The sequence below is a fragment of the Typopeltis vanoorti genome, chromosome 20 (assembly GCF_054136105.1).
Source record: "Typopeltis vanoorti isolate ZY-2024b chromosome 20, IOZ_Tvanoo_1.0, whole genome shotgun sequence".
Taxonomy (NCBI): Eukaryota; Metazoa; Arthropoda; class Arachnida; order Uropygi; family Thelyphonidae; genus Typopeltis; species Typopeltis vanoorti.
The window spans coordinates 57411757-57438215 of NC_143568.1; the positions used below are offsets into that span (position 1 = coordinate 57411757).

The 26459-nt window shown below is 35.7% G+C and overlaps 1 protein-coding gene across 7 annotated transcripts in view; it reads right to left on the reverse strand.

Moving 5' to 3' along the window:
* The window catches only part of LOC150095460 (MYG1 exonuclease), a 160198-nt gene that overhangs the window by 107704 nt on the left and 26035 nt on the right, over positions 1–26459 (reverse strand). For all 7 annotated transcript variants that reach the window (XM_090410743.1, XM_090410746.1, XM_090410744.1 and 4 more), the window contains 2 exons: positions 13810–13969; positions 10466–10561 (listed from right to left, as the gene is read on the reverse strand). In XM_090410743.1, coding sequence (XP_090266869.1) covers positions 10466–10561; positions 13810–13969 — 256 coding nt within the window. The remainder of the gene's footprint in view (positions 1–10465; positions 10562–13809; positions 13970–26459) is intronic.

Consider the following 26459-nt stretch of genomic DNA (forward strand, 5'->3'; position numbering starts at 1 on the left):
TATATTCAGCAAATAATTAACTGCTGTTTATTTATCTTATTTTCTTTCATGAATTACAATTCTATCTAGGAAAGTTGTAAGCATACAGTAACATTGTATTACAGGTGTGCTAAGATCTTACAACTTATTAGAAGAAACATGGTACATTTTTATATTTCAGGGGTTCACCAAGCAGAGTAGTTCCCAAAAAACCATTTACCACTTAGACCTTCACAAACATCTAAGGGATGTGGAAGGGCAGCAGCAGGGGCAGCTCGTGGGCACTGCGGAACTGCAGCACCCCAATTTTTCTCGATATATAAATATATTTATATTTGCTTGTAATATTTAATTTTATCATCAATAATCCTATACAATTCTCTTATTTTGTATAAAAAAGAATAAAAATCCATCTTGTAGCACTTAGGAGGGCAAAGGATGTTAGCAGCACTGTGTTTACCACAGTGTCATACGTGCAATATGCATATGCACATCATGGCGAGATGCGAGCTATTAGCGTAATACAGCACTGTCCATCGCACACTTCCACTGTTGTTTATATGCAGTTTGCACCAGCAGTAGAGTATTCGTAGTGCTTATCATGTTAACCCCATCTCTTTAAATATTTGGACATTACAATTAAAGACATAACATTTGTTATAGCTTTTATTTTAGAACATTATTGGAGTTATGATAATGGATTTTATACTAAACTGTATAATTTTATCGATAATAAACAATATTGTTTCATGTTTAATTTTTTTTAAATTTTTACCATAATTTTGATATTTTATCCAAACACATATACACTGGACTTACAGTGTGTATGTATATTTCAAAAGTTGCAGTACCCTCACGATTTCAAGCCATGAGCCACCACTGGGCAGTGGCCTAATAATACATCTAGAGCATACAATAACCAACATCATTATTAACATGCTCTAGATGAGAAAAGTAGTAACAATTTTTGCTTGGCTAGATTATAACATTTGGCTGGCCTAGTTAGCATATCCACTCTCCAACCATCAGGCTGGAGAGTAGATATATATTCTGTGTCTGCTGGATGGAGATTCTGATATTATGGTCACCTTTGACATTACTTTTGTTCACTGATGTACCTCTGAAAGTGACCCTTGAACTTATTAAGCCACATTTCTCCCTCCAACATCTTATTCAGATTCAGCATTTATTCTGGTTATTTCTTATAAAAAGGGAAAGTATACAAACAGCTAGATGGGACTGCAATTCCCCCCCCCACACACTAGCCAACTTCTATATGGAACATTTTGAAAACCAAGAACTCAACACAACTACACTTAAAGCAATAGACTGGCTGTGCTATGTTGATGATATATTTGCTATTTGACCTCATGGACTAGACAACACACTGGATTCCTTTTTTAGCACATTTAAACAGCCAATAATCTAAAATAAACGTTAGTAATAACTACATCGCCCTTTATAGACACCAGAGATAAATACAAAATGCTTCATTAACTTTCACACAACCACCCAATCCAACAGTATGGCATCCGCTATATATGTATACATCAAGCCAGAGCTACAGTATTTGTCCAAATGATACAGTCCTTGAAACTGAGTTCAAATACCATTTTTTAAACAAATGGCCAACTTCTATATGGAACCTGCATAAAATAGATAAAATATTGCACATATCCTCCATTCCTTCTGCAACAACACAAGACCACAACAAATCCATTCATGTCATTTATATTCAAGATACGTCAGAAAAACCAGCTGAAGTTCTCTACAAATATGATCTCCATGCTATTTCCAAACCATTCAATCAACTAGCTTCCTTCATCTAAAGATCAGCTTCATTCTTGCACAACAATTCCTTCTGGTTGCAGTTTAAGGCAGATAATGCTTTGGAAAATCCTTCACATAGAATTAAATGGAAGAACACATCAGTATTACACTGAAGTTGTTATACCTCTGAGAGACTATTTTTAGAAGCATTGATATGAAGTAATCTCCAACCTCGACAAGTATGGCTGCATTAATTTGCCAAAGATAAGGGATACAGTCATTCTGAGATCAAACAATTAACTTTATGTTATCTGGCCAATAGAGAGCACCTTATTAGGATATTATTTTGTTTTCAGTTTCGTTTCTACAATGATTTAGATGAGTACTCTGTACAATTTGTGCTCTAAAAATGATGTGCAGAAAACAAGCAAAAGATTATTAATTGGAATCAATTAATCTCAAGACTTCTGTTTAGCTACTTTTATCCACTAGTTTGCTGTTTTATATATATATAAAATATTGCAGATGATCAGGTAATAATATCAGATAAGGAAGACAATTTATAAAGAGCAATATATAATTTAAACATTAAAGTAGAACAGTTTGGAATGAAAATTTCCATAGATAAAACTAAAACAATGGCATTTTGTGGACAAACTCCAGTTAAAAGCAAAATAGTTATTAATAATAAAACAGATAAATACTTTCAGTTATTTTGGATGTGAAATATCATATGAAGGAGAAAAAGACAAAATTAAAGACTTCAAAATTTTTACAGATTATAGGCCTGATAAATAGAACACGCAACCCAAATATAGTACAAAAAGAAACACGCTTGAAAACATGTGCAATACTTTAGCAGTGCCCACATTATTATATGGCAGTGAAATTTGGGCCAATAAACAAACAAGATAAACAAAGAATAAAAACAAGTGAAATGAGATTTATGAGAAGAACTGCAAAATACACATTATTAGATCAAAAAAGGAATGAAGCCATTTTAAAACTAAAAACAAAATAATTATAAACAAAAATGGATTGAACATGTAAACCGAATGGCCAACACCCGACATCCTAAACAAATACTAAGGCAGGGTAGACCTCAAAAAAGGATATTGGATGGATAATGAGACTGGAACAGACCAATATGGTCTATACCCGTAATTAGTGTTATGATATATATATATATATATATATATATATATATATATATATATATATATATATGACAGAATGATCATTGACTCGGTTAACATACATAGTTTTATGAAAAAAATTGAATGACTAGAACCGAGATTTAATTAAAAAGGTTTTAATATAAACACACTACTAGTTTCGGCCTGTAACAGCCTTCTTCAGGTGACATTATAAAAGAAAAAACACTAAACATTGAGGGTTAAAAGACTATGAACAACATAGACAGTCTTTATACATAATTAGCATGAAAACGTTGTAGTTGTATTTGAAGCTGTTCTTTCATTTGTTGCATTGTTGGCAGAATGCATGCCTGCTGCATCACGTGAACGCCAGTACATGATTACAGCTGAATGACTATCTGGGAGGTTGTAGCTTAAGTTGTTATTTAGATGAACAGGATTGAAGATGATTTCTCTCGATTCCACAATTTTTCTCTCTATTTCGTCACTGCAACGGAAGATGTTTGTAGATTTTTCCCAGCATACTTTGTGACTTTGGTTATCATCATTAGGATTAGCCGAGAAAAGGATATGACTTGATAATGCACTTGCTTGCTGTCTCTTGTAAGAAATGAAAGAACAGCTTCAAATACAACTACAACGTTTTCATGCTAATTATGTATAAAGACTGTCTATGTTGTTCATAGTCTTTTAACCCTCAATGTTTAGTGTTTTTTCTTTTATAATGTCACCTGAAGAAGGCTGTTACAGGCCGAAACTAGTAGTGTGTTTATATTAAAACCTTTTTAATTAAATCTCGGTTCTAGTCATTCAATTTTTTTTCATACAACTATATATATATATATATATATATTTCCCCCCCCCCTCTGTATTTTCTTATGTCATCTGCTAATGTATTTACTAAGAATTTTTGATATACTTCCTTCTTTTTTTTTTTTAAGGTTGCCTCTTTCACTTCCTGAGACCAATACCAAGTTCTGATTTTCTCTCCTCAAATAGTGGCTAAATCAATCAATGCTTTCTTCAGTCTTCCAATCAGTGTCGTGTCCAAGGTTTGATTACTATTTTAAAACTCCTTCATTTTGTTTCCAATATGTGTCTATAGTTCACCTCTAGAATGGCCCTGCATATTTCTCAGCATTAAATGAAATTTAAGATAAACATTCATTCACACTGCACAGTATGTGGATAGAGAAAATAAGCAACAGCAAAAATGCAGATGAATTATAAAATGAGTTTACTTAACCCTGCAGAGGTCATTGGCTGATCTGACAGATACAAACAGACTGTTTAAAATATTCTTACATATATCCAGTGTATAGCTTGGAGGTCATGAGTAACTGTGCATGCATATATTACAAGTGATATTCCACACTGTTTATGCAGTCAGTTTTGGTTTAACACATGTTACGATTGATTGTATCTGAGAGATACCGCAACCTCCGATGTCAGTATAGTATTGGTTTAGTTGTTTTTTTTATTTATCTTTGAAAATGGCTGGAAAAATATATCAATTGGTAATGCATCAGATGTTGAAGAAATTCAGCGATTTTGTTACTCAAGTCTGATGATGAGAGTCAAATGCGAAAGTGATATTGGATAGTAAATTATATCTGAGAGATACCGTGAACTCAGAACGTCAGTATAGCATTGGTTCTGTTGTTTTTTTCTTTGTTCAATAATTTCTAGAATTAAATTGTAAATAAATAAACCATCATGTATTATAATTGCAGTATTTTTTTTAAGTTTTATCGCATTTTAGCACATACTAGTAATTTTTATTTAGCGTATGATGTACAGGTCTCAGGATAATGCATACAAATTACATAAAACAGCATAAAAACAATTCTAAAAATCATATTAAAATGGGTACGCTAGGTTGAAATGCTTAAACATCAAAATTAAGAATCAGGAGTCAGAGCTTAATCCTTAAATCCTGGATCCACTCCAGGGATGGGTCAGTTTAAAAAAGTCCTCTTTAGAACCTGAGAATGAGTAGATAGCGCACTCAAGCACAATGTGATTGATGGTCTGGATCCCTCTTCCGCATTCACAGTTTGGAGTATCGGACCAGCTCTATTTATGCAAGAAATGCCCATGTCTTGTTCTGATCCAATTTAAAGTGATCCAGACAGGTCTAGGGAGATTGAAGCCCTCCAGACGAGATGTCGGATTTGAAATGGGAATTTGAAGATTGGAGGTATACGTTGAAACCAATACTCTCCCCCATGACTCACATAGGTCGAAGTTCTGGTCGTTTATTTGTATTGCACTCCTCCAGGCAGGGTGCCTGGATTTCAGTCTTTGTGAAGTATGAAAGGAAATGTCTTGGTGGATAAGCAAGGAACTGTTTCTATTATTTTTGTCCATAATTTGCTTAAGGCTTGGGTCCTGAGGAGCGAGGGAGGGGCTATATTACTGAGAGTTGGGAGCCAGTAGCCAGGAGTAGATCTTAAAGTGCCAGACTAAAGAAGCGTGTGCACTGTTCAGCCACACAGGAGTACAATACTCTGCTGTAGAATAGACCAAAGACAGTGCAGTAGTACGCAGTGTGTTGGCATCAGCACCCCCAAAAAGTACCAGCAAGTTTATGCATTATATTATTGCGAGTTTTTAATTTTTCAGCAATATTTTCTAGATGATATTTAAATGTCAAACTTCTGTCTAGGGTAACTCTTAGGTATTTTGGATGATTGTTAAATTTCACCTGTTTATACTCAGATACACATGACCTATGCTGCATTTTTTTCAGTCGCGACCTCCACGGAGTTAAGAGGACTTTAAGCAAAACCTTATTAAATGCCTTGAATATATCAAAAACAACCAGTTGCGAGCTTCCAAAACTTTTCCATAGTATTATTAAAAGCAGGTGACAAACTCTCTGCCTCCACCATATAAACTTTCCCACTGAATCAAAAACAGACATATCCATTAAACTGAAAATGTTCTCAGGTAGTTTGCAACAGTTGATCATAAATGGATATCAATACTAAGGTAAAGATTTGTTTCTCTTCTCAGAAATAGGTTAAATATACAATAAATACCAGAAGAGTGGAGAGTATGAAAAAAAAGTGAAAATTTCGTTAACTTTGAAGCACAAGACTTTGGGTATCAAAGTCTGAGTTCTAATAACACTTCACAGATTGTTCCAAACAAATAAAGATTCTACTGATCTCTTTTTTGCTGATTCAAAAGCATTGAATTAGCATTTCTGAAGCAATAAGTCAACTAACTACATCATGAATATAGGAGATGAAAAGCAAATAACAAATGAAGTTGGATTTTTTTTAATCAGTGATATTACAGTATTACCATAGCAAACATGAAACTGATGAATCCTGATTTAGGACAGCATGCAACAAATACACTCTTTTTTTTTAGGTGGCAGATGGTTTTCATTGTTTAAGGTGATGCTATCCTAATTATTAAGAAATATGAAGAGGATTTGCAAAAAATATGTTTGGTCTAAAGAGCAGGGTCTAGATTTACCTATCCCTATTCACAATGAAATCCATTCACATTCATTTTCACCAATTCCTGACGTACCCTCAAGGGGTGTACAGGATATTATTTATTTTATTTATTCGTGTGGAGTTCCCCCATTCCTAGACCGTCCCCTAGGACTGGTTCAGTCCTCCTATTGAAGGATTAAGTATGTATTTTATGACTGTAGATCTGTGAGTGTTGACGGCAGGATACCATAATATCCTGGCAGAGAACACTTGTTTTGCTAATCTTTCCTCTCCCATTCTGTTTAAGAGACCATACCACCTGAGATTAGCTCTGCTAATACATTCCTGGATTCTAACAATGACAAGTTCTTTTCCGATATCCTCATTTTTAATATGATGCTGTCATTAATGCCATCTGTTCACACCCCTAATCTTTCTCAGGAATTTTCTTATTTCTAACGCAGTTCTCAGATCCATAAGTTAAAATTGGTTTGAACACTGTCTTATATACAGCTAATTTAGTGTTTTGACAAATTTCCATATAAATTTATTCAGTTGACTTCTAACCATACCAACTTTGTTGATTCTGTTGTCTATTTCCATATTAAATTTAATATCTTCACTAAAAATTGTGCCCAAGTAGTAGCTGAAATGTTTTACTTGTTCTATAGGTTCTTCATTCAAAATGCAGTTGATATTTTCAATGTTTCTACCGCTTTTCATTGTCTTTGTCTTGTTATTGCTGATTTTCATACCAAATTTATTGCAACAGTTATTCAATTTAGTCAGGGAATCTTGCAGACTTGTACTGGATTTATTTAGAAGTATAACATCATCTGCATAAAGTAAAGAACTGAGATTAACATATCCAATTTTGATATCAGGTTTCATGTCACTTTCCTTCATAATGTGATCCATATACATAGGCTGTTCAATAAGTTATATATACAGAAAACAGATTACCTTTAATCGTCATCATTTACATGGTCTTTTTCGAAGTAACTACTGTGAGAAGTGATGCATTTGTCCCAACTTTGCATCCACTTCTTAAACATGTGAAAGTCCATTTTTTGAGAGTTCTTTCAAAACCGCTTCCGCAGCTTTTACACATGCTTTGTTCCTTTCGAAATGGCGGCCTCTTAGTGGTTTCTTGAGCTGAGGAAACAGCTAGAAATCGCACGGTGCAAGATCAGGACTGTATGGAGGGTGTGGTAGGATATCTACGTTGTTCTTCTTCAAAACGTCCACTACACAACCAGCAATATGTGGACTTGCATTATCGTGGTGCAATAAGAAGCCATTCTTCAGCAATGGACACTTCCTTTTGACGTGCTGTACCATTGTCCGTAAAACATCAGCATAGTATGAGCCGTTTACAGTATTCCCGGGTTCTACAGCGTGTTGATAAATAATGCCTTCGTAGTCAAAAAACATTATGGTCATAACTTTACCAGCCGATTTTACAGTTTTTGCTTTCTTGGGGGTAGGCAAAGACGGATGCTTCCATTCACTGCTTTGTAGTTTCATTGTAGGGTCATAGTGATACAACCAAGCTTCATCTGCTGTAATGATGCATTTTAAGAAGTTGTCGCCTTCTTGTTCCAGTCTTTCTTTCCATTCTGTGCACACATCCACTCGATGCTGCATTTGCTCCAGTGTCAAGAGTTTGGGAATCCATCGGGCGCAAACACGTTTCAGTCCCAAATGTTCAGCCATGATCGAGTGAACACTTCCCACAGAAATATTCAGGACAACATGCAGCTGGCGTACTGTAATTCTGCGATCCTCCTCGATGATAACCGCTGCTGTGTTGATCATTGTCTCTGTGATGGATGCTGAAGGTCTTCCCTCACGTTCAAGATCTTCCACATGTTGCCTTCCTTCCTTAAAAGTTTTATGCCAGTGAAAAACACTTGCCCTCAACATTGCTTCATCGTGGAAAGCTTCGCGAATCATATTAAAAGTGCCCGATGCCGATTTTTGCAAACGCACACAAAATTTAATCGCATAACGCTGTTCCAAGGATGCTTCCATTTCGACGACTGGTCGCAGCTCATAGGCGTACCGAAACAAGCTTGCGTTTAGTCACGTGACACTGGCACATCAGCCATCAGCCCGTATACGCCATCTATCAACCTCTTTTGTTAATACAGACAGCAACATTTCTTTATTCCACAGAAATTAATATTGTGATGAGTGGTTTTGCGACAGTAAAATTAGTCTTATTACTTATTGAACAGCCCTCGTAGATAATGAATAACAGAGGGGATAATGTACACCCTTGTCTGACACCAGATTTAACATAAAACCATCTTCCTGCACTTCCTTCAATTCTAACTGCTGAAATTACAACTCAAATAAAGATTAAGTATTGCTTGATGTAATGCCCCACTGACATCATATAACTGGAGTGTTTTGAATGGCTTTTCTCTTGGCACCTTGTCATATGCCTTTTGCAGGTCAACAAATACTGATCTTTGTTATATTCTGATGATTTCTCAACTATTTGTCGTAAAGTGAAAATCTGATCCTGACACCCTCTATTTGGCCTGAATCCAGTTTGTTCTTCACCAAGCTTCATTTCCACAATTCTTCTCAACCATTTCTCAAGTATACTTGCATAAATCTTACTGGGTAAGTCAAACAAAGACGGTATATAATAATAATAATAAACAGAATGTAAGTTACCTCTGGCGATGATCATAACATTGCTTACTAGGATCAAAGACACCACCAACATCCACAACAATATCACAGTCATTTAAAATGTTTTTGTAAAAATAATCATAATTTAAAATTCTGAATATTTTTACGTATTGTTTATGTTAGAATGTTTATCAGTTTTAGTTTCATAACATGTATTGTCGGCACTTGCGATGTGCCCATTATTGAAATTGTTTTGTCAAAGTGATATGTAAAACATTTAAAAAATTTATGTACTTACTGGATTTGATATTTGTATTACTTACAGGAATTTTATTGTAGTTTAAAATTATCAAAAGTTGTGTTTTATGAAGACATTCTCTTGTCGCTAACAGAGACACTGTGTCAGCCATTGTATTTAGTTTTTCGCTTGCCACTTTCACGGAGTGCGCATGCTTGCCAAGAAGTTTGACGTGTGATTGACAGCTGACAAGTTGGGTAGCGAAGCAACGGGATAGAGTAAACAAAAAGAGCATTCGGAAGGAAATTAGAACACAGGCCGGCAGACTTTTGGAAACATAATGGTATATTCTGAAAAAGGAATCGTGGAACTATTAAGTTTAAAGTGGAATAAGTATTGATAAATAAAAGGGAAATATTGCTATAGGCGTTTTAAAAGGAATATTGGAGGAAACGCTAATTGGAAGATTTATAGTAGATTCTAAAAAGGGAATCATAGAACTGCGAATTTTTTAAAGTGGAAAAGTTAAAATTGTCCGTTAGTGAATAAAAGAAGAAATTGCAATTTATGTTCTAAAGGAATGTTCGAGAAAACTCTGATTAGGAAGTTTCATCTGTATTAAGGACGCCGGATCTAACTATTATTTTTACTAAAAAGGAGACAGAATTGAGTCAGGAAGAATTAATGTGTGCTACATGAGTAATGAGAAAGAATCCTTGAAAATGAAGAATAAAGTCATACATCTTCGGAAAAGGGCCTTAACAGAGAAAGAAACTGGCTATGAACATTTTGTCATTGTGCAAACAAAGTGTTTAGTCTAGTCTTAAGTGTAAGTTTATTTTTAAAAAGGCCTTGGATCCAATTAAATTTGTAGTTAGTTATGTAATATTGTTTGAAGTGTATATATATTGTTTGTGTTTTATTAAATGTGTTTATTTTGTATTTTGGTCTTGGGTCAGTGATTATTTGGATTCTGAAAGCAATAGTTAAGGTCACTGCACCAATCGGAGTGAACCCTTGTGCAATAAATAAATTAAAAATAATTGTTAGAAATACAGAGATTAAATAAAATAAATAAAAATCCTATATATAAACAATGGCACAGCCGGTAAGATTAATATTATGATAATATCCTTTAAATAAAAATCTCTAATTATTAACAATCTTACTGGGAAAGTCAAACAAAGACAGTATATAATAATAATAAACAGAATGTAAGTTACCTCTGGTGATGATCATAACGTTGCTTACTAGGATCAAAGACACCACCAACATCCACAACAATATCGCAGTCATTTAAAATGTTTTCATCTCTCGATCTACAGAAATGAAAAAAAGTATAAAATAAATGTATACACACATCTCAAACATTCAGTAACCCTTATGAACTATCAGAAATACAAATGCTTTTTTTTTTTAATTAAGAAAAAAAGCTGCATCTCAATAACATTTTATTTCACTTTTTATTGTGAACTTATCTGACAATGAAACACTGATGGAATGTTATTCCAACGCTTAAAGCATGGAATTAATACAGCCATACTTGTAGATGTAAAGGAGTGATTCATAACTAATGCAGATTCTAAAAATAGTTTCAGACCTATAGTAACTTCCATGCAGGAGAGGGTTTTTTTTTTTTTTTAAACTCATGTTGTGTGAATGAGAATATCCAGAGAATGATCTGCTAATCCTGATTTGCCATACAAATTATAGCAGATGTAGTTTTTATTGATCAGGTGGAATTAACCTCTTGTACATCCCTTTATACATGGGATGTACAAGAGGATTAAGCTGCATTATGGAGTGTATGAAGTCCCTTGTGCTTCTAATTTAGCCAACTTTGGACAGATTGGATTATGTTAATTCCACCTTGAACAATAAAAACTACATCTGCAATAATAGGTACAGAGGGTCAACTGTGCCTATATGGCAAGTCAGAACTGGTAGCCATTCTCTGGCTATTTCTTTACAAGGAATTAAATGGAAAGGACAACTGTACTGAATAAAAGTTGATGAAGGTCTGAGAGAAATACAGCATGGCCTTCCACAAAAGATTTTACATCAGGCAAAAAAGACCATAAAACATCAGTTCCATGTTGACCAGGAAAGTATTTCTGCCACTATCACTGCATATTAAACTAGACTGAAGATTGGTTATTAAAATACTGGACAAAAATTTACTACATTTCAGCATTTACTTTCAAGATTTCAAAAAAATTTCAGAAGCCAAACTTAAGGAAAGTATATTTGTTGGACTTCCAAATTACAACAGAAAATTCAAAATTGGTCACTAAAATAGAACATTTGACTCATTAGTTGTTCTGTTTTTAATGAGAATGCTTAGGTGGATGTGTGGTGTGACCAGAAAGGATTATCTGAGAAATGACTATGTAAGTGGAGTGGTGAAAGTTATGAACTTAGGAGCAAAAAATACAGGAGGCAAGGATGAGATGGTTTGGCCATGTGAAGAGGAGGGAGGATGAGTATGTGGAAAGAAAAGTCATAAAGATGGATGTGCAGGTGGCCAAAGAACTTAGATGTGGTTACAGCCCAAGACAGGATAATGTGGGGGCAACTCTACTTAAGTGGGATAAGCTGAGGAAGAAGAAAAGGTCACTAAAATAGAACCAGAAACCATGAAAATCATTCAGTGATAATTACTGAATGGTTTTGGTACACCAAATGAAACTTATGAACAACTGTGTTAAGTTGATCAATTTGGCACAAAGTACCCTAAGATGAGGGCCAGGATGTCAGTGAGATTCACTTTATCTTCACCTAGTTCTGCCCATAAACCCTGGTGCAATCAGTGTCAAGCAGCATAAACATTTCTATTAATACATTATAATAACAGAGCAATTATACCAGGAAAAGTGGAATGTAAGCATGATGGAAGACTAGGGTTGTTTCTCCAAAGAAAGTGACATGCAAATGTACTTAAGAGGAAACTTATAAGAACTTGTAAATGAAAGTATATTTAACTTTTTTTTCTCATAAATATTTTTTGTTTTTAAATGACAACTGCGAGTGATCACATGATGCTGAATGTAGCTACCGTTCTTAGTTTTAGTGGGATAATCAACACAAGGTGTGAGGGAAGATGTCCTTCAGGCCTTACTAAAAATTAGCTATCCATATCCACTCACCTATTGATCCTCTCCACCATATAGACCATTATGAGGTCTACAGTATTCCTTGCTTCTGTAGGCTTAAATACTTTACATCTGCAAAATTTTATATCTGTCTGCAAAAACACAAAAAAAAATACATCCATTTATGCTAGTCATTACAGGGTGGCAGACCATACCATGGATAGGAATCACTAGAATCAAAGGGGGAAACCTCCTTCCTAAGAAACAGATTTAAATCAGAAAACTACTTTTGGAATCTACAACTGCACTACAAAAAATATTCCTCAAACTTTCAGCTGTATCAGAGTGCCAAAAATCTGGGAGACATTAATTTTGAGACCTTCAGCAAGTGTATATCACTGTACTATAGACGGCACCAGTTAGACTGCAGGAGCCCCCTTTAGCCTGTGTTCACCTTCTTACTAGCGTACCTGCATGCACGTGTTCAATATATCTTTTTGTGCCCATGAAAATGCCCTGGTGATCAAGGCAAAATATTGGCTTAGTAAACTAATTATTATTTTTTTATTATTATTATTGTTCCGGGAAACTCCAAAGAGTCGACAGATTCATCGAGGGAGGCCCTAACATCATGTCTGGAACAACTATTCAACATTCACACAGTATCTATCATATCTTGCCTTGAACTCATTCACGGTCGTAGCACCCACAACAGACTCTGGAAGCTTATTCCACTCATTCACCACTCTCCAAGTAAAAAACCTAGTTCTAACACCCTTGTCAACCATGCTTTTGCCCAGCTTCCATGCATGGCCCCTAGTCCTCCCACCACCAGTCATATTTTCAAAAATATCTTCTGGATCAATCTTATAAAAACCCTTCAGTAATTTTAATGTCTCAATCATATCACCCCTCCTTCGCCTATCGTCCAATTTCTGCAACCCACAAATCTTCAACCTATTCTCATAAGGTTCATTCCACAGACCTGCTATCATCTTGGTCACTCGTCTCTGGACCCTCTCCACTTCCTCCCCATCACAAAGAAACCCTGGTGCCCATAATTGGGCACAGAAGTCCAGATGGGGTCTTATCAAGGTTCGATACAGAGGAACATTAGCTAGTTTTATATGTCTGTTTTATTCCACTAAACATCAAGATAAGGGATGAGACCACCTATAATCTATGAGTAAAAAAAAAAAAAAAATTCCAAATACTCTAGAAAGGATTACTTCTTACCTACTATGCCATAAAGAATGCTAACTTCTTTAATAAAATCCATGGAAATAATCTTAATAGGAGCGGAAAAGAACTCCTGAACTAGGACAATGGAGAGGGTCAAGTAACAAGTTTCAAGGCAGCCACAAGAGCAAGATACAGTAAGAAATTTTACTACAAATAAAAACTATGTATGTTTATGGTATAGCACACAATGGAAAACTTGCTTATTTTGATAATACTAAAAATTAATACTTCACCTTATTATTGTTGCATCTTTATATTCAGGTAATATCTTCAACATGTAGCATGCCAATACTTCATCACAGTGGAATGTTCCATTGTGAGTTCCAATTTTAACACTATCATGACATAAACGCTTGATATGTGGTTCCAAATTATTGCAGGCCATCTTAAGAGCTACAATAAAAATATAATATATAACAGCTATCATTCCAAAATCTGCAACTACCAATTATAAGAACTTTAGAATCTAAACTAAAGAATTTAAGAGCATACTGAACACAGAAAAATAATAACAAATCTATGTAATGCATATGTAATTTTATGTAAAAAATATTACATAAAATTATGTATTTATTACATACAGAAGCAAATAAATTAATCAGAAGTAGTCATATTTTCATCAAGTTTGTTTTTGGTTGACTATTTTAGTTGAGTGCTGTGTGTTTTAACTGTCTCTACAATGTTTATTAATAGCGTTATGTGTTTAGAAAGGTCCAGAAAGACATAGAACTCATCTTCCAACAGGATCTTGCTCCATGCCACACTTCAAAAAAAGTGAAAGAGTTCCTCAAAAATCACAACATCCAACTGCTTCAGTGGCCAGATAACTCTCCTGATATTAACCCAATAGAAAATCTGTGGGCCATAGTGAAAAAACTTGGAAAATTAAATTGTGATACAAAGGATAACTTAATACAATCTATTATAAAAGTATGGTTTCAAGATAAAAAAACTAAGAAAAATGTGTTCTATGTTGGTAGAGTCAATGCCTAAGGAAATAAATGAACTTATTAGGAACAAAGGAGCACATATAAATTATTAAGTAAAGCTAGAGTTTAATTTTTTTACTTATTTTCTTGCAAAATTAAAATTTTTGTTTAAAATGTGAGTGTTTGGATTAATTTATTCACTACTGTAAATGATAGAGTGCTACACTAGTTAGTTCATATGTTTTAGAAGAAAGAGAAGCATTTTTTGCAATAGTAGCTGAAACAAATAAGGCCTTCGAGGATAGTGTATTTACATCTGCTAAATATGTTGTTCTGATTGATTTGTCTGTTTTGCAAGATGAAAAAATAGTTTCCTAGGGGGGGGGGGGGGGCCCTGAAACCTCTTCATGAGAATGGGCAACTTATATTTGGTCAAAAAGTGGATGGCAGATTGGAGAGCCAAGTTTAAAGAAGAATAAAAACAACCTACAATCTCCACATGACAATGCTTCCAACTCCTGTACTAGGCATCACAGGTTAATACACAACTTCCACGAGGAAAAAAAAAAAAAACTGCACACAACATTATCCTGCTTAGAGCATAATGTTAGTATATGAAAGTTTTTGTTCCTTGAATGATATCAAACAGTTATTGTCATATCTGTTAATCACAGTACACCATAACAAATGTTATATTAGCAATGATAATAGTCAACTCTGAGTAGTACCGAAATTGGTACAATGACTTTAAACATAATTATCTTATAATAGAGGAAATAAATTACTCAAGATCATAAAATAAATCTTTAATGTGGCTAAGCAACAACAGCAAAATTATACACAAGATAAAAGAAACTTTTAAAATTCACTGATACCAGTAATGAAAATTAACATTGCTGGCATCAGTGAAGTCAAATGGACTGATAGTGGAAAAATAAACAGAAAGAGCCATTCAATTATATACTCATGTGGAGATAGTCATAGGAATAGAGTATCATTTGTACTAAAAAATAAGATTGTGCAATCTTTACTTGGATTTTGTCCCTTAAGTGACAGGATAATTGCATTAAAAATTGCAGCTCAACCTTTTAATATTTTTATTGTCCAAATATATGCACCTACTTCTGATTACCCAGATGAAGATGTAGAATGTTTCTATGAAGACATTCAAAATGCACTAAACAACGTCAAATCACATGACATAACTATCGTTATGGGAGGTCTAAATGCTGAAGTAGGGTCAGAAAAGATCTCTTCCTGAATGGGAAACCAGGACCTGGGACATAGAAATCCAAGAGGAGAAAGATTAATGCAGTTCTGTGAAGAAAACAATCTAGTAATGGCAAATACTTTATTTAGCCAACCTCCTAGAAGACTTTACACATGGAAAAGTCCCAGAGACAGCTGTAGGAACCAGATTGACTATATAATGATTAAAAAATGACTCCAGAATAACATCTCACAAGCCAAAACATACCCAGACTGACCACATTGGATCAGACAACAACCCTGTGGTCATTAAAGGCAATAAAATTAAAGAAAACAATGAAACCTCTATACATAGAAAAATACGATCTTGGCCCCCATAAAAAATCAAGAAATACAAGATAAATTTTTCAAGGAACTGCCACAATCCACTGCTGTTAATGTTCCTGATCCCACCAAGTATCCTTACCCTAAAGATGAGATTGAGAACAGATGGCAGAAATTTAAAGAGGGCATAAAAAAAAGGCAGTAAAACAAACAGTTCCCAAATTTAACTGGTAATTAATTTACGGAATTGACAACGCATATAAAGTAAATAAATTAAAGATAACTTTAATAAATCACTTCTATATTTCGGCAATGTCACATTGCCATCTTCGGGAACATAAAGATATGGTATGTGCACTAAGGAACTAACAAAGCAAATGAGGAAGAAAATCAGAACTAATTTTGTTCCTAAAGTCCTAATGGTGCCCTCTTGCGGGCTAATTTGGTAGTCTTGGCAGTTGGGCTGAAGTTCTCAAAATGAAAGTCTCCCAAATTTGGGGCAGTTTCATGCACCCAAATTTGTTGAGGTTAGGAACGTTTTTCAGAGCTGCTGAAGATTCTTTGAATAGTCTTTCGTATTTAAACTTGCTGCGATGGATTATTTTTGTCTTCTTCCAACGAATTTTATGGTGGGTATCTAAGGTATGGTCTGCCAGTCCAGAGCGGCTGTATTGGTGAAAACGGATGTAGTCTTGGTGTTCTGAAATCCTGATATTTGTTGTTCTGCCTGTTTGGCCAAAGTAGGACAATTTGCAGCTGCAAGGGACCTGGTATACACCAGGTAGGTCTAGGGGAAGTGGTTGGTCTTTGGTAGAGCGGATAAGGGATGCCAACTTTTTATATGGTCTGTAACAGGAAGTAAAGTCATATTTTTTGAGGATATTAGTTATTTTTTCAGAGGTGCCCTGGATGTAGGGGATAGTGATAGACTTGGTGTAGTCTTTATTGTGGAGGGGGGAGGGGGGTTGTGGTTTACAGGTTTTAGTATTTTTTGGATTTTTTGGGGGTTGTAGCCATTGGCTAAGAAAGTGTTGAGGATGTGGTTTAGTTCCATAGTCAGGGCCTTGTCATCTGAGCAGATTAATTTTGCCCTGTTATATAGTGTTTTTATCACCCCATATTGTTGTGAGGGGGGGGGGATTGCTGGTGAATGTATCTGCCAGTGTGGGTGGGTTTTCTGTAAACAGAGAAAACCAAAGATCCATCAAGCTGGCGGGTGATTAAAGTGTCTAGGAAGGGGAGGGTGTTGTTTTCCTCTTTTTCTAAGGTGAACTGGACTCTGGGATGTTGGTTGTTTAAGTGTGTTAGGAAGGAGTGGAGTGTATCTGAGCCATGTGGCCAAATAGCAAACACATCATCCACATAACGAAGCCAAATAGTGGATTTTTGTGGGGCGGAGTTTAAGGCTTTCTCTTCAAATGTCTCCATAAAGAAATTGGCCAAGGGTGGGGAAAGTGGTGAACCCATGGCTGTCCCCTCTATCTGTTTGTAGAACTTTCCTTGCCAAACGAAATAGCCTGAGTTCATTGTGAACTGAAATAGGGCTGAGATATCGGGAGGAAACTTGGCTTGGATGAGCTCAAAGGTTTCTTTGAGTGGGACATTAGTGAATAGGGAGGAGACGTCAAAACTGACCATTATGTCAGTGTGTTGGAGTGTGAGGTTTTCTATACTGGCTTTAAAGTGGGCCGAGTTTTTTATGTGTGATGGTGTGTTGCCAGTGTAGTGTGTGAGCGTTTTGGCTAAATGTTTGGCTAATTTATATGTGGGGGAATCAATGCCATCCACTATGGGACGTAATGGCACATTTTGTTTATGTATTTTTGGGAGTCCATATAATCGGGGGGGTCTAGAGTTATAAGGTTTAAGTTTGTTGGTGACTTCCACAGGCCAAGAAGTGACTTTCTTAAGGAGACTGTGGATAGTTCTAATCTGAGAGTTGGTCGGATTATATTCAATGGGGAGGTAAGTGGTACGGTCTCGTATTAAAGAATTTAGCTTACCTTTGTAGTCTTTTTGGTTAAGTACCACAGTGGCGCTTCCCTTATCAGCTTTGGTGATTACTATTTTTTTGTTGTTTTTTAATTCTTGTAGGGCTGTATATTCGTTTTTGGATAAGTTGGATTTTGGAGGTTTGGCTTTAGTGAGAACACCGACTACATCCAGTCTCACGTTGTTGGCCCTACAAGAATTAAAAAACAACAAAAAAATAGTAATCACCAAAGCTGATAAGGGAAGCGCCACTGTGGTACTTAACCAAAAAGACTACAAAGGTAAGCTAAATTCTTTAATACGAGACCGTACCACTTACCTCCCCATTGAATATAATCCGACCAACTCTCAGATTAGAACTATCCACAGTCTCCTTAAGAAAGTCACTTCTTGGCCTGTGGAAGTCACCAACAAACTTAAACCTTATAACTCTAGACCCCCCCGATTATATGGACTCCCAAAAATACATAAACAAAATGTGCCATTACGTCCCATAGTGGATGGCATTGATTCCCCCACATATAAATTAGCCAAACATTTAGCCAAAATGCTCACACACTACACTGGCAACACACCATCACACATAAAAAACTCGGCCCACTTTAAAGCCAGTATAGAAAACCTCACACTCCAACACACTGACATAATGGTCAGTTTTGACGTCTCCTCCCTATTCACTAATGTCCCACTCAAAGAAACCTTTGAGCTCATCCAAGCCAAGTTTCCTCCCGATATCTCAGCCCTATTTCAGTTCACAATGAACTCAGGCTATTTCGTTTGGCAAGGAAAGTTCTACAAACAGATAGAGGGGACAGCCATGGGTTCACCACTTTCCCCACCCTTGGCCAATTTCTTTATGGAGACATTTGAAGAGAAAGCCTTAAACTCCGCCCCACAAAAACCCACTATTTGGCTTCGTTATGTGGATGATGTGTTTGCTATTTGGCCACATGGCTCAGATACACTCCACTCCTTCCTAACACACTTAAACAACCAACATCCCAGAGTCCAGTTCACCTTAGAAAAAGAGGAAAACAACACCCTCCCCTTCCTAGACACTTTAATCACCCGCCAGCTTGATGGATCTTTGGTTTTCTCTGTTTACAGAAAATGCACCCACACTGGCAGATACATTCACCAGCAATCCCACCCCCCCCCTCACAACAATATGGGGTGATAAAAACACTATATAACAGGGCAAAATTAATCTGCTCAGATGACAAGGCCCTGACTATGGAACTAAACCACATCCTCAACACTTTCTTAGCCAATGGCTACAACCCCAAAAAAATCCAAAAAATACTAAAACCTGTAAACCACAACCCCCCTCCTCCCCTCCACAATAAAGACTACACCAAGTCTATCACTATCCCCTACATCCAGGGCACCTCTGAAAAAATAACTAATATCCTCAAAAAATATGACCTTACTTCCTGTTACAGACCATATAAAAAGTTGGCATCCCTTATCCGCTCTACCAAAGACCAACCACTTCCCCTAGACCTACCTGGTGTATACCAGGTCCCTTGCAGCTGCAAATTGTCCTACTTTGGCCAAACAGGCAGAACAACAAATATCAGGATTTCAGAACACCAAGACTACATCCGTTTTCACCAATACAGCCGTCTGGACTGGCAGACCATGCCTTAGATACCCACCATAAAATTCGTTGGAAGAAGACAAAAATAATCCATCGCAGCAAGTTTAAATACGAAAGACTATTCAAAGAATCTTCAGCAGCTCTGAAAAACGTTCCTAACCTCAACAAATTTGGGTGCATGAAACTGCCCCAAATTTGGGAGACTTTCAATTTTGAGAACTTCAGCCCAACTGCCAAGACTACCAAATTAGCCCGCAAGAGGGCACCATTAGGACTTTAGGAACAAAATTAGTTCTGATTTTCTTCCTCATTTGCTTTGTTAGTTCCTTAGTGCACATACCATATCTTTATGTTCCCGAAGATGGCAATGTGACATTGCCGAAATATAGAAGTGATTTATTAAAGTTATCTTTAATTTATTTACTTTATATGCGTTGTCAATTCCGTAAATTAATTACCAGTTATGTCTAACCAACGTATAAGTCTTACTACTAGTTCCCAAATTTGAGAAGAAAATGAGTAAACCCTGGATGAATGATAAGATACTGAAAATGATGGAGGAAAGAAAAAAACACAAAAATCGTCCTGAATACAAGAACTTAAACAAGGAGATCAGGAAAGAATGTAGGATGGCAAAGAACTATGGCTCAACAAGAAATGCAAGGAAATTGAACTTCTGGACAAAAAGAACGAAACCAGAGAACTTCATGAAAAAGTTAGGGAGCTAACTAACAAATCTTGCAAAAGGGTAGTCTCTCATTGCATTGAAGATACCAGTGGAAACATCAAAGACAAAATAAGGGATAGATGGGTAGAGTATTTAAAGGAACTCTACAATCATGATAGAATAGATAAGCCAATGCAAGAAGATTTGGAGGGCCTACTATTCTTACCTGGGAAGTAACAAATACCATTAGGAAACTGAAACCAGGAAAAGCTCCAGGAATGGATGGAATTATGGCAGAATATCTAAAGGCTTTAGATAATAAAGCTATAAGATCACTGACTGACATATGTAACAAAATATATGAAACTGGACACCTGCCAAAAGATTTTAAGCACTCAACGTTCCTACCAATATCTAAAAAATCGAAGACAATCAAATGTGAAGAATGCAAAACATTCAGTCTGATCAGTCAGATAGCAAAAGTTATGTTATATATCATCCTAGAAAGAAATAAACATAAAATCAAAATGGAAATTAATGAAACACAATCTGGTTTCCATGAAAATAAAGGAACTAGAGAAGGACTCTTCAACATTAGAACTATTATAGAAAGATATCTGGAGAAGCAGAAAGAAGTCTACTTATGTTTCGTTGACTACACAAAGGCCTTTGACAATATACAACATGAACAACTAATCAAATGCATCAGAAATTTAGGAGTAGATGGTAAAGATACCAGATTACTGATAAGTCTATATTGGGAGCAAACTACCTCAATAAAAATATCAGGAGAAATTCCCAGTAAAGAAGGGTGTCAGACAAGGCTGTGTTCTTTCTCCTATATTGTTTAACCTCTATATTGAAAATATTTTCCAGCAATTAGAAGAATTTAAAAATTCTTCTAATTGTTAGAGTCAGCATAGGAGGCAGAAATATAAACAACTTAAGATATGCGGATGATACAGTACTGCTAGCTGAAAATAAAAAAGATCTTCAAAACCTACTAGAAGAGACACTGAAGCTAAGTGAAAAATATGGACTTAATTTCAACTTCAAAAAAAAAAAAAAAAAAAAAAAAAACCATGCTGGTAACAAGAGAAAAGGGGAAAATACTCAATATAAATATTAAGATCAGAGGAAATACTTTAGATCAAGTAGAGAGTTATATATATATTCGGGTCAATTAATTACAGAGAATGGAAAGTGTGATAAGGAAATATTAAGAATAGAAATTGCTAGATCAACCTTCATTAGAATGAAAAACATTCTGACCTCAAGGAAAATAAATTCACACATAAACAAGAATTAGGCTGTCCAAATGCTACATATGGTCAACACTGCTATTTGGAGCAGAAACCTGGACAATATCAAAATATTGTGAAAATAAACTAAAAGCGTTTGAGATGTGGATCTTCAGAAGAATTCTTAGCGTCCCATGGACTACCAAAAAAACTAATTTAGAAATATTAGAGATGATTGGAGAAGAAAGGAATCTGTTGAAAACATTAAGAAAAGGAAAACCACTTACCTTGGTGACATACTAAGGCATGAATCCCTACAAAAAACACTTCTAGAAGGAATGATACAAGGAAAAAGAAGAAGAAGAGGAAGACAAAGAACAGATTGGAGGGGAAATATTAAAGACTGGACCTTTTTGTCCTATGAAGAATGCAAAAGAGAAGCACAAAACCATACATGGTGGAAGCTCATGGTAGTCAACCTCCTGGAAGGAGATGACATCTGACAAGACAAGACTTGTAAACACAGAAGAATTCATGAAATACTAACTATTCATTAACTGATTCACACTCTGACCAAAAATATTTAACAAATATATGAATATTATTAACTATCAGTCTATCTGCTGAGTATCTTATTTCTGACAGCAAAACTCTCCAGAAAATAGCTTTTCTTTAGACAGTTCTTTGTAAATTCCATTTCAAAATATTTCATCTTTCAAGACTATGCATAGTTTCCTTCCTTTAACACGTTTATCTTCTTCCACACTCAGCACAAATATCATCTTACCTCATTAAATCTCCAATTGGAAAATATAAACAAATTCCATTTTAACCAGTGAAATTTGGCACTTCTTTTTATACTTCACAGTTCAGTTTCATTAACTCTTTCACTCATTTTTGAAATAATTAGAATATAATTTGGCTATTTCATAGCCAAAGCATCAGAGTTGCTTTGGCTTACCATACTTAAGACACATGCTGCCCAGAAGTCTGTATATTCACTTTTTATCAGTACTTGATGTTTCACTGGCCTGACTGACAGCAGTTTCTAACTGAGCAGAAACCTGTCCAGTCTCTGCTGATATTTAACGATTATGTTGGTTGTAAGGTAGGTTTGTACCTGAGAACCAACAGTTTCAAACAGCTACCATGCTATCAAAACATTAATAAAAGATGAATATATAAGCCCCTGGGAAAAACTCATGTCTTAAGTAGTGCCAGCAACTTAAGACATGACTCATGTCTTAAGTAGTGCAATTGTATTTTCTCATACAACCTGTGGTCTATTTTTGAAACTTTCTAAGTTTCTACACATTCAAACTATGAAATAAGAATGGATTTATATCATCCCCAATTTCTTGATGAAGAAAGTTTATTTTTCACTTGGTTAGACTATAATAAATTTAGTTTAATCCTTTATCCAAGTGTGAGCAAACAAAGTTTGCACCTGAAAGTATCTCCAGGACTGGCATAAGGTGGTGCAACACCAGGCAACTTGTTGCAAAGGTGGAGCAAACTAACATCACACCTATCTCAGTATCTCCCATAATATAAAACACATCTCCCTGCAGATATGTATAATGTTATGCATTAAGGGAAGGGGCCACTACCCAGACTAGTTTCGACCTTTATTGAGGTCTCTTCAGTGGGACCCAGGCCCAAGTGGAGATACCAGGCATAAGCATTAGCAAGGTCATCTCTACCTATAGGAGTTGCCAACTGGTGTACCACCTTATTACTGAATTACTCTGGATTTAGAGAACAATGCTAGAAGTTTATTTTTCACTTGGTTAGACTATAATAAATTTAGTTTAATCCTTTATCCAAATGTGAGCAAACAAAGTTTGCACCTGAAAGTATCTTCAGGACTGGGGTAAGGTGATGCAATGCCGGGCAACTCGTTGCAAAGGTGGAGCAAGCTAACATCACTCCTAACTAAATTTATTATAGTCTAACCAAGTGAAAAATAAACTTTCACCATCTTTCTCTAAATCCAGAGTAATTTAATAAAAAGGTGACACACCGTTTGGCAACTCCTATAAGTAGAGATGACCTTGCTAATGCTTCTGCCTGGTATCTCCACTTGGGCTGGCTCCCACTGAAGAGACCTCAATAAAGATCAAAACTAGTCTGGGTAGTGGCCCTCCCTTAATGCATAACATTATACATATCCACAAGGAGATGTCTTTTACATTATGGCAGATACCGAGATAGGGGTAATGTTAACTTGCTCCACCTTTGCAATGAGTTTCCCGGTGTTGCACCACCTTACCCTAGTCCTGAAGATACTTACTTTCAGGTGCAAACTTTGTTTGCTCACACTTGGATAAAGGATTAAACTAAATTTATTATAGTCTAACCAAGTGAAAAATAAACTTTCAACATCTTTCTGTAAATCCAGAGTAATTTAATAAAAAGGTGGCACACGTTTGGCAACTCCTATAGGTAGAGATGACCTTGCTAATGCTTCTGCCTGGTATCTCCACTAGGGCTTGGCTCCCACTGAAGAGACCTCAATAAAGGTCGAAACTAGTCTGGGTAGTGGCCCTTCCCTTAATGCATAACATTATACATATCCACAAGGAGATGTCTTTTGCATTATGGGAGATACCGAGATAGGAGTAATGTTAGCTTGCTCCACCTTTGCATCGAGTTGCACCATCTTACCCCAGTGCTGAAGATACTTTCAGGCGCAAACTTTGTTTGCTCACACTTGGATAAAGGATTAAACTAAATTTATTATTATCCCCAATTTCTATTAATTTATAATATCCAAAATGTAGCTTTTTAGGCTCTTCCCCCTAAAGGAAGAAGGTGAGGCCGTTCAATCCCCAATGGTAGACAGAGATAGCAAGCCCAAGACTATCACTAATTGTAACTGCCATGTAGTGAAGAGACAGCTGACAAGTGCTGCCATCTCATAATTCCTAACCCTAAGACAACATATTTATGTCTGAAATAGTGTGGGTTTTACAGTCAATTTTCTTGAGTTGATCTTAGGATGACAGTCACCCAAAAAAATGTGAGCCTCATCCTAAGATCAACTCCTACACTTCTTTTATACAGGTTATTACACATGTATTCACAAGAATAAACTTTTATGATTGCAAATATTTTAATCAGAAACTAACTGGAGATCATCAGTGCATCAGCATAATATCAAAAGTGTCATTAAAAACTTGTTTTTTTATACAACATTAGAGGGCACCAAATTAGGATGGTAGGAATCTTTATGGGACTTTTTCAATCGAAGGTGAGTTAGCCGATCTCATACATAGGTAGCAGGGTTTTTTTCTCCTGGAAATTTGGGTTTTTCATCCCGCATACAGACAAAAAAATACTAGTTGTGGTGGTGGTGGACGGTAGATGGCTTTGATGGAGATGATTGGTAGTAGAGGTTCCGTGTAGCGGTGGAGACAGGTATAGTGGGAGTCCTCCCGTGACGAGTCTTCGGACTCATTGCAGGTATCACGAATAAGAATATAATACCCATTACAATTTGAATTGTTTCAATTATTCCTTGTTGTGTAAACTAACTTGTTTGCTCCGAAGATGTTGGTTTGAATGTATTCACTAATGTAACAAAAAATCAATTCCTTTGTTCCTGATACTCCTGGCATCTGTGCAGACATAAGTTACCTCCATGCTTTTTTGTATAATCACCTCTGTTGTCTTCATGACTCAGCTGGACAACTTTCAAATCATATCTAATGCTTCTCTTATATAGACACTCTTAAACTACCAGGGAATATAGATGGTGATAAGCATGAAATGTTGATGCAAATTAGTTTGACACACATGAAAGTGAGCAATCATTATGGGGAATTTTAAGTCTAAATTGGACAATCATACAGTCATTCTTTCATCATAATCGTTTTCTTTTTTCCACTTGGTTACAGAGTAAATTATACTTGTCAAGAAATTATATTCTTTTTGATCCTTTATCCAAGTGTAAGTGAAGTTTGGGCATGAATTATCTTCACAACAAGGCTTCTTGTATATAGAGTATAACTTCAAATTGCCTTAGTGCATAATGCAAAGTCTCCTTTCAGATGTGTATAATGTATACAGCATTAACCAGAAGAGATAACAAGGTAGAAGTAAATGCAGAAGACATATTTCAAATATACAAGTGAAGAGGTGTATCACCTTATTATTAAAATACTCTGAACTTAGAGATCCCTCCTGGTTTCATTGAACATGCACATCAGGGAAAAAAAAAACCAAGAAGAATTTCCTATCTGAACATTCATATCCATAAGGATGGATCGTTTTCTACTTCCATCTATCAAGAAAAAAAAAAAAAAAAAAAAAAAAAAAAAGACCTTTACAGGATGCTAGATTCACACATACATCAGCATGCCACCCATCTCAGAAATAAGGAATCATAAAATCTTTAAGTGACAGAGCACACCGATTTGTTCTTCTGAGGAATTGCTCAAACAGGAAATTGGAAACCATCAAACAAACAGCTCCACTAAATGGATACAACCCACACAAAAATTGGTTAACAAGCCCGTTTGTATTAGATGGCCCATCATGGACATTACTGAATTACATCATTGCAAACATGGCAGCATAAGCAAAACATACAGGGTGATCTTGACTGCGTTAAGAGAGCAACTCACCTTTATTTGATGGTCCATATTCGACAATATTATACAAACATTGAGGCACCAATTAAAAATGAATTCTGCATCATAGTGAATAGTTTTTTCAGTTTACTATTTCTAACACAGAATTTTATTCTGATAATAACGCTGCATTTGTATATTTATTTTATTTTTAGGGAGTGAATTAAGGCCTGCCATGATGGAAATCTGAAAAAAAATATTAAATGCCTGCAATAGCAAATAATTAAAACATCAAATGTTTAATATGTATGAACATGGCGGGCCTTTGATATTTTTTAAATATCTGC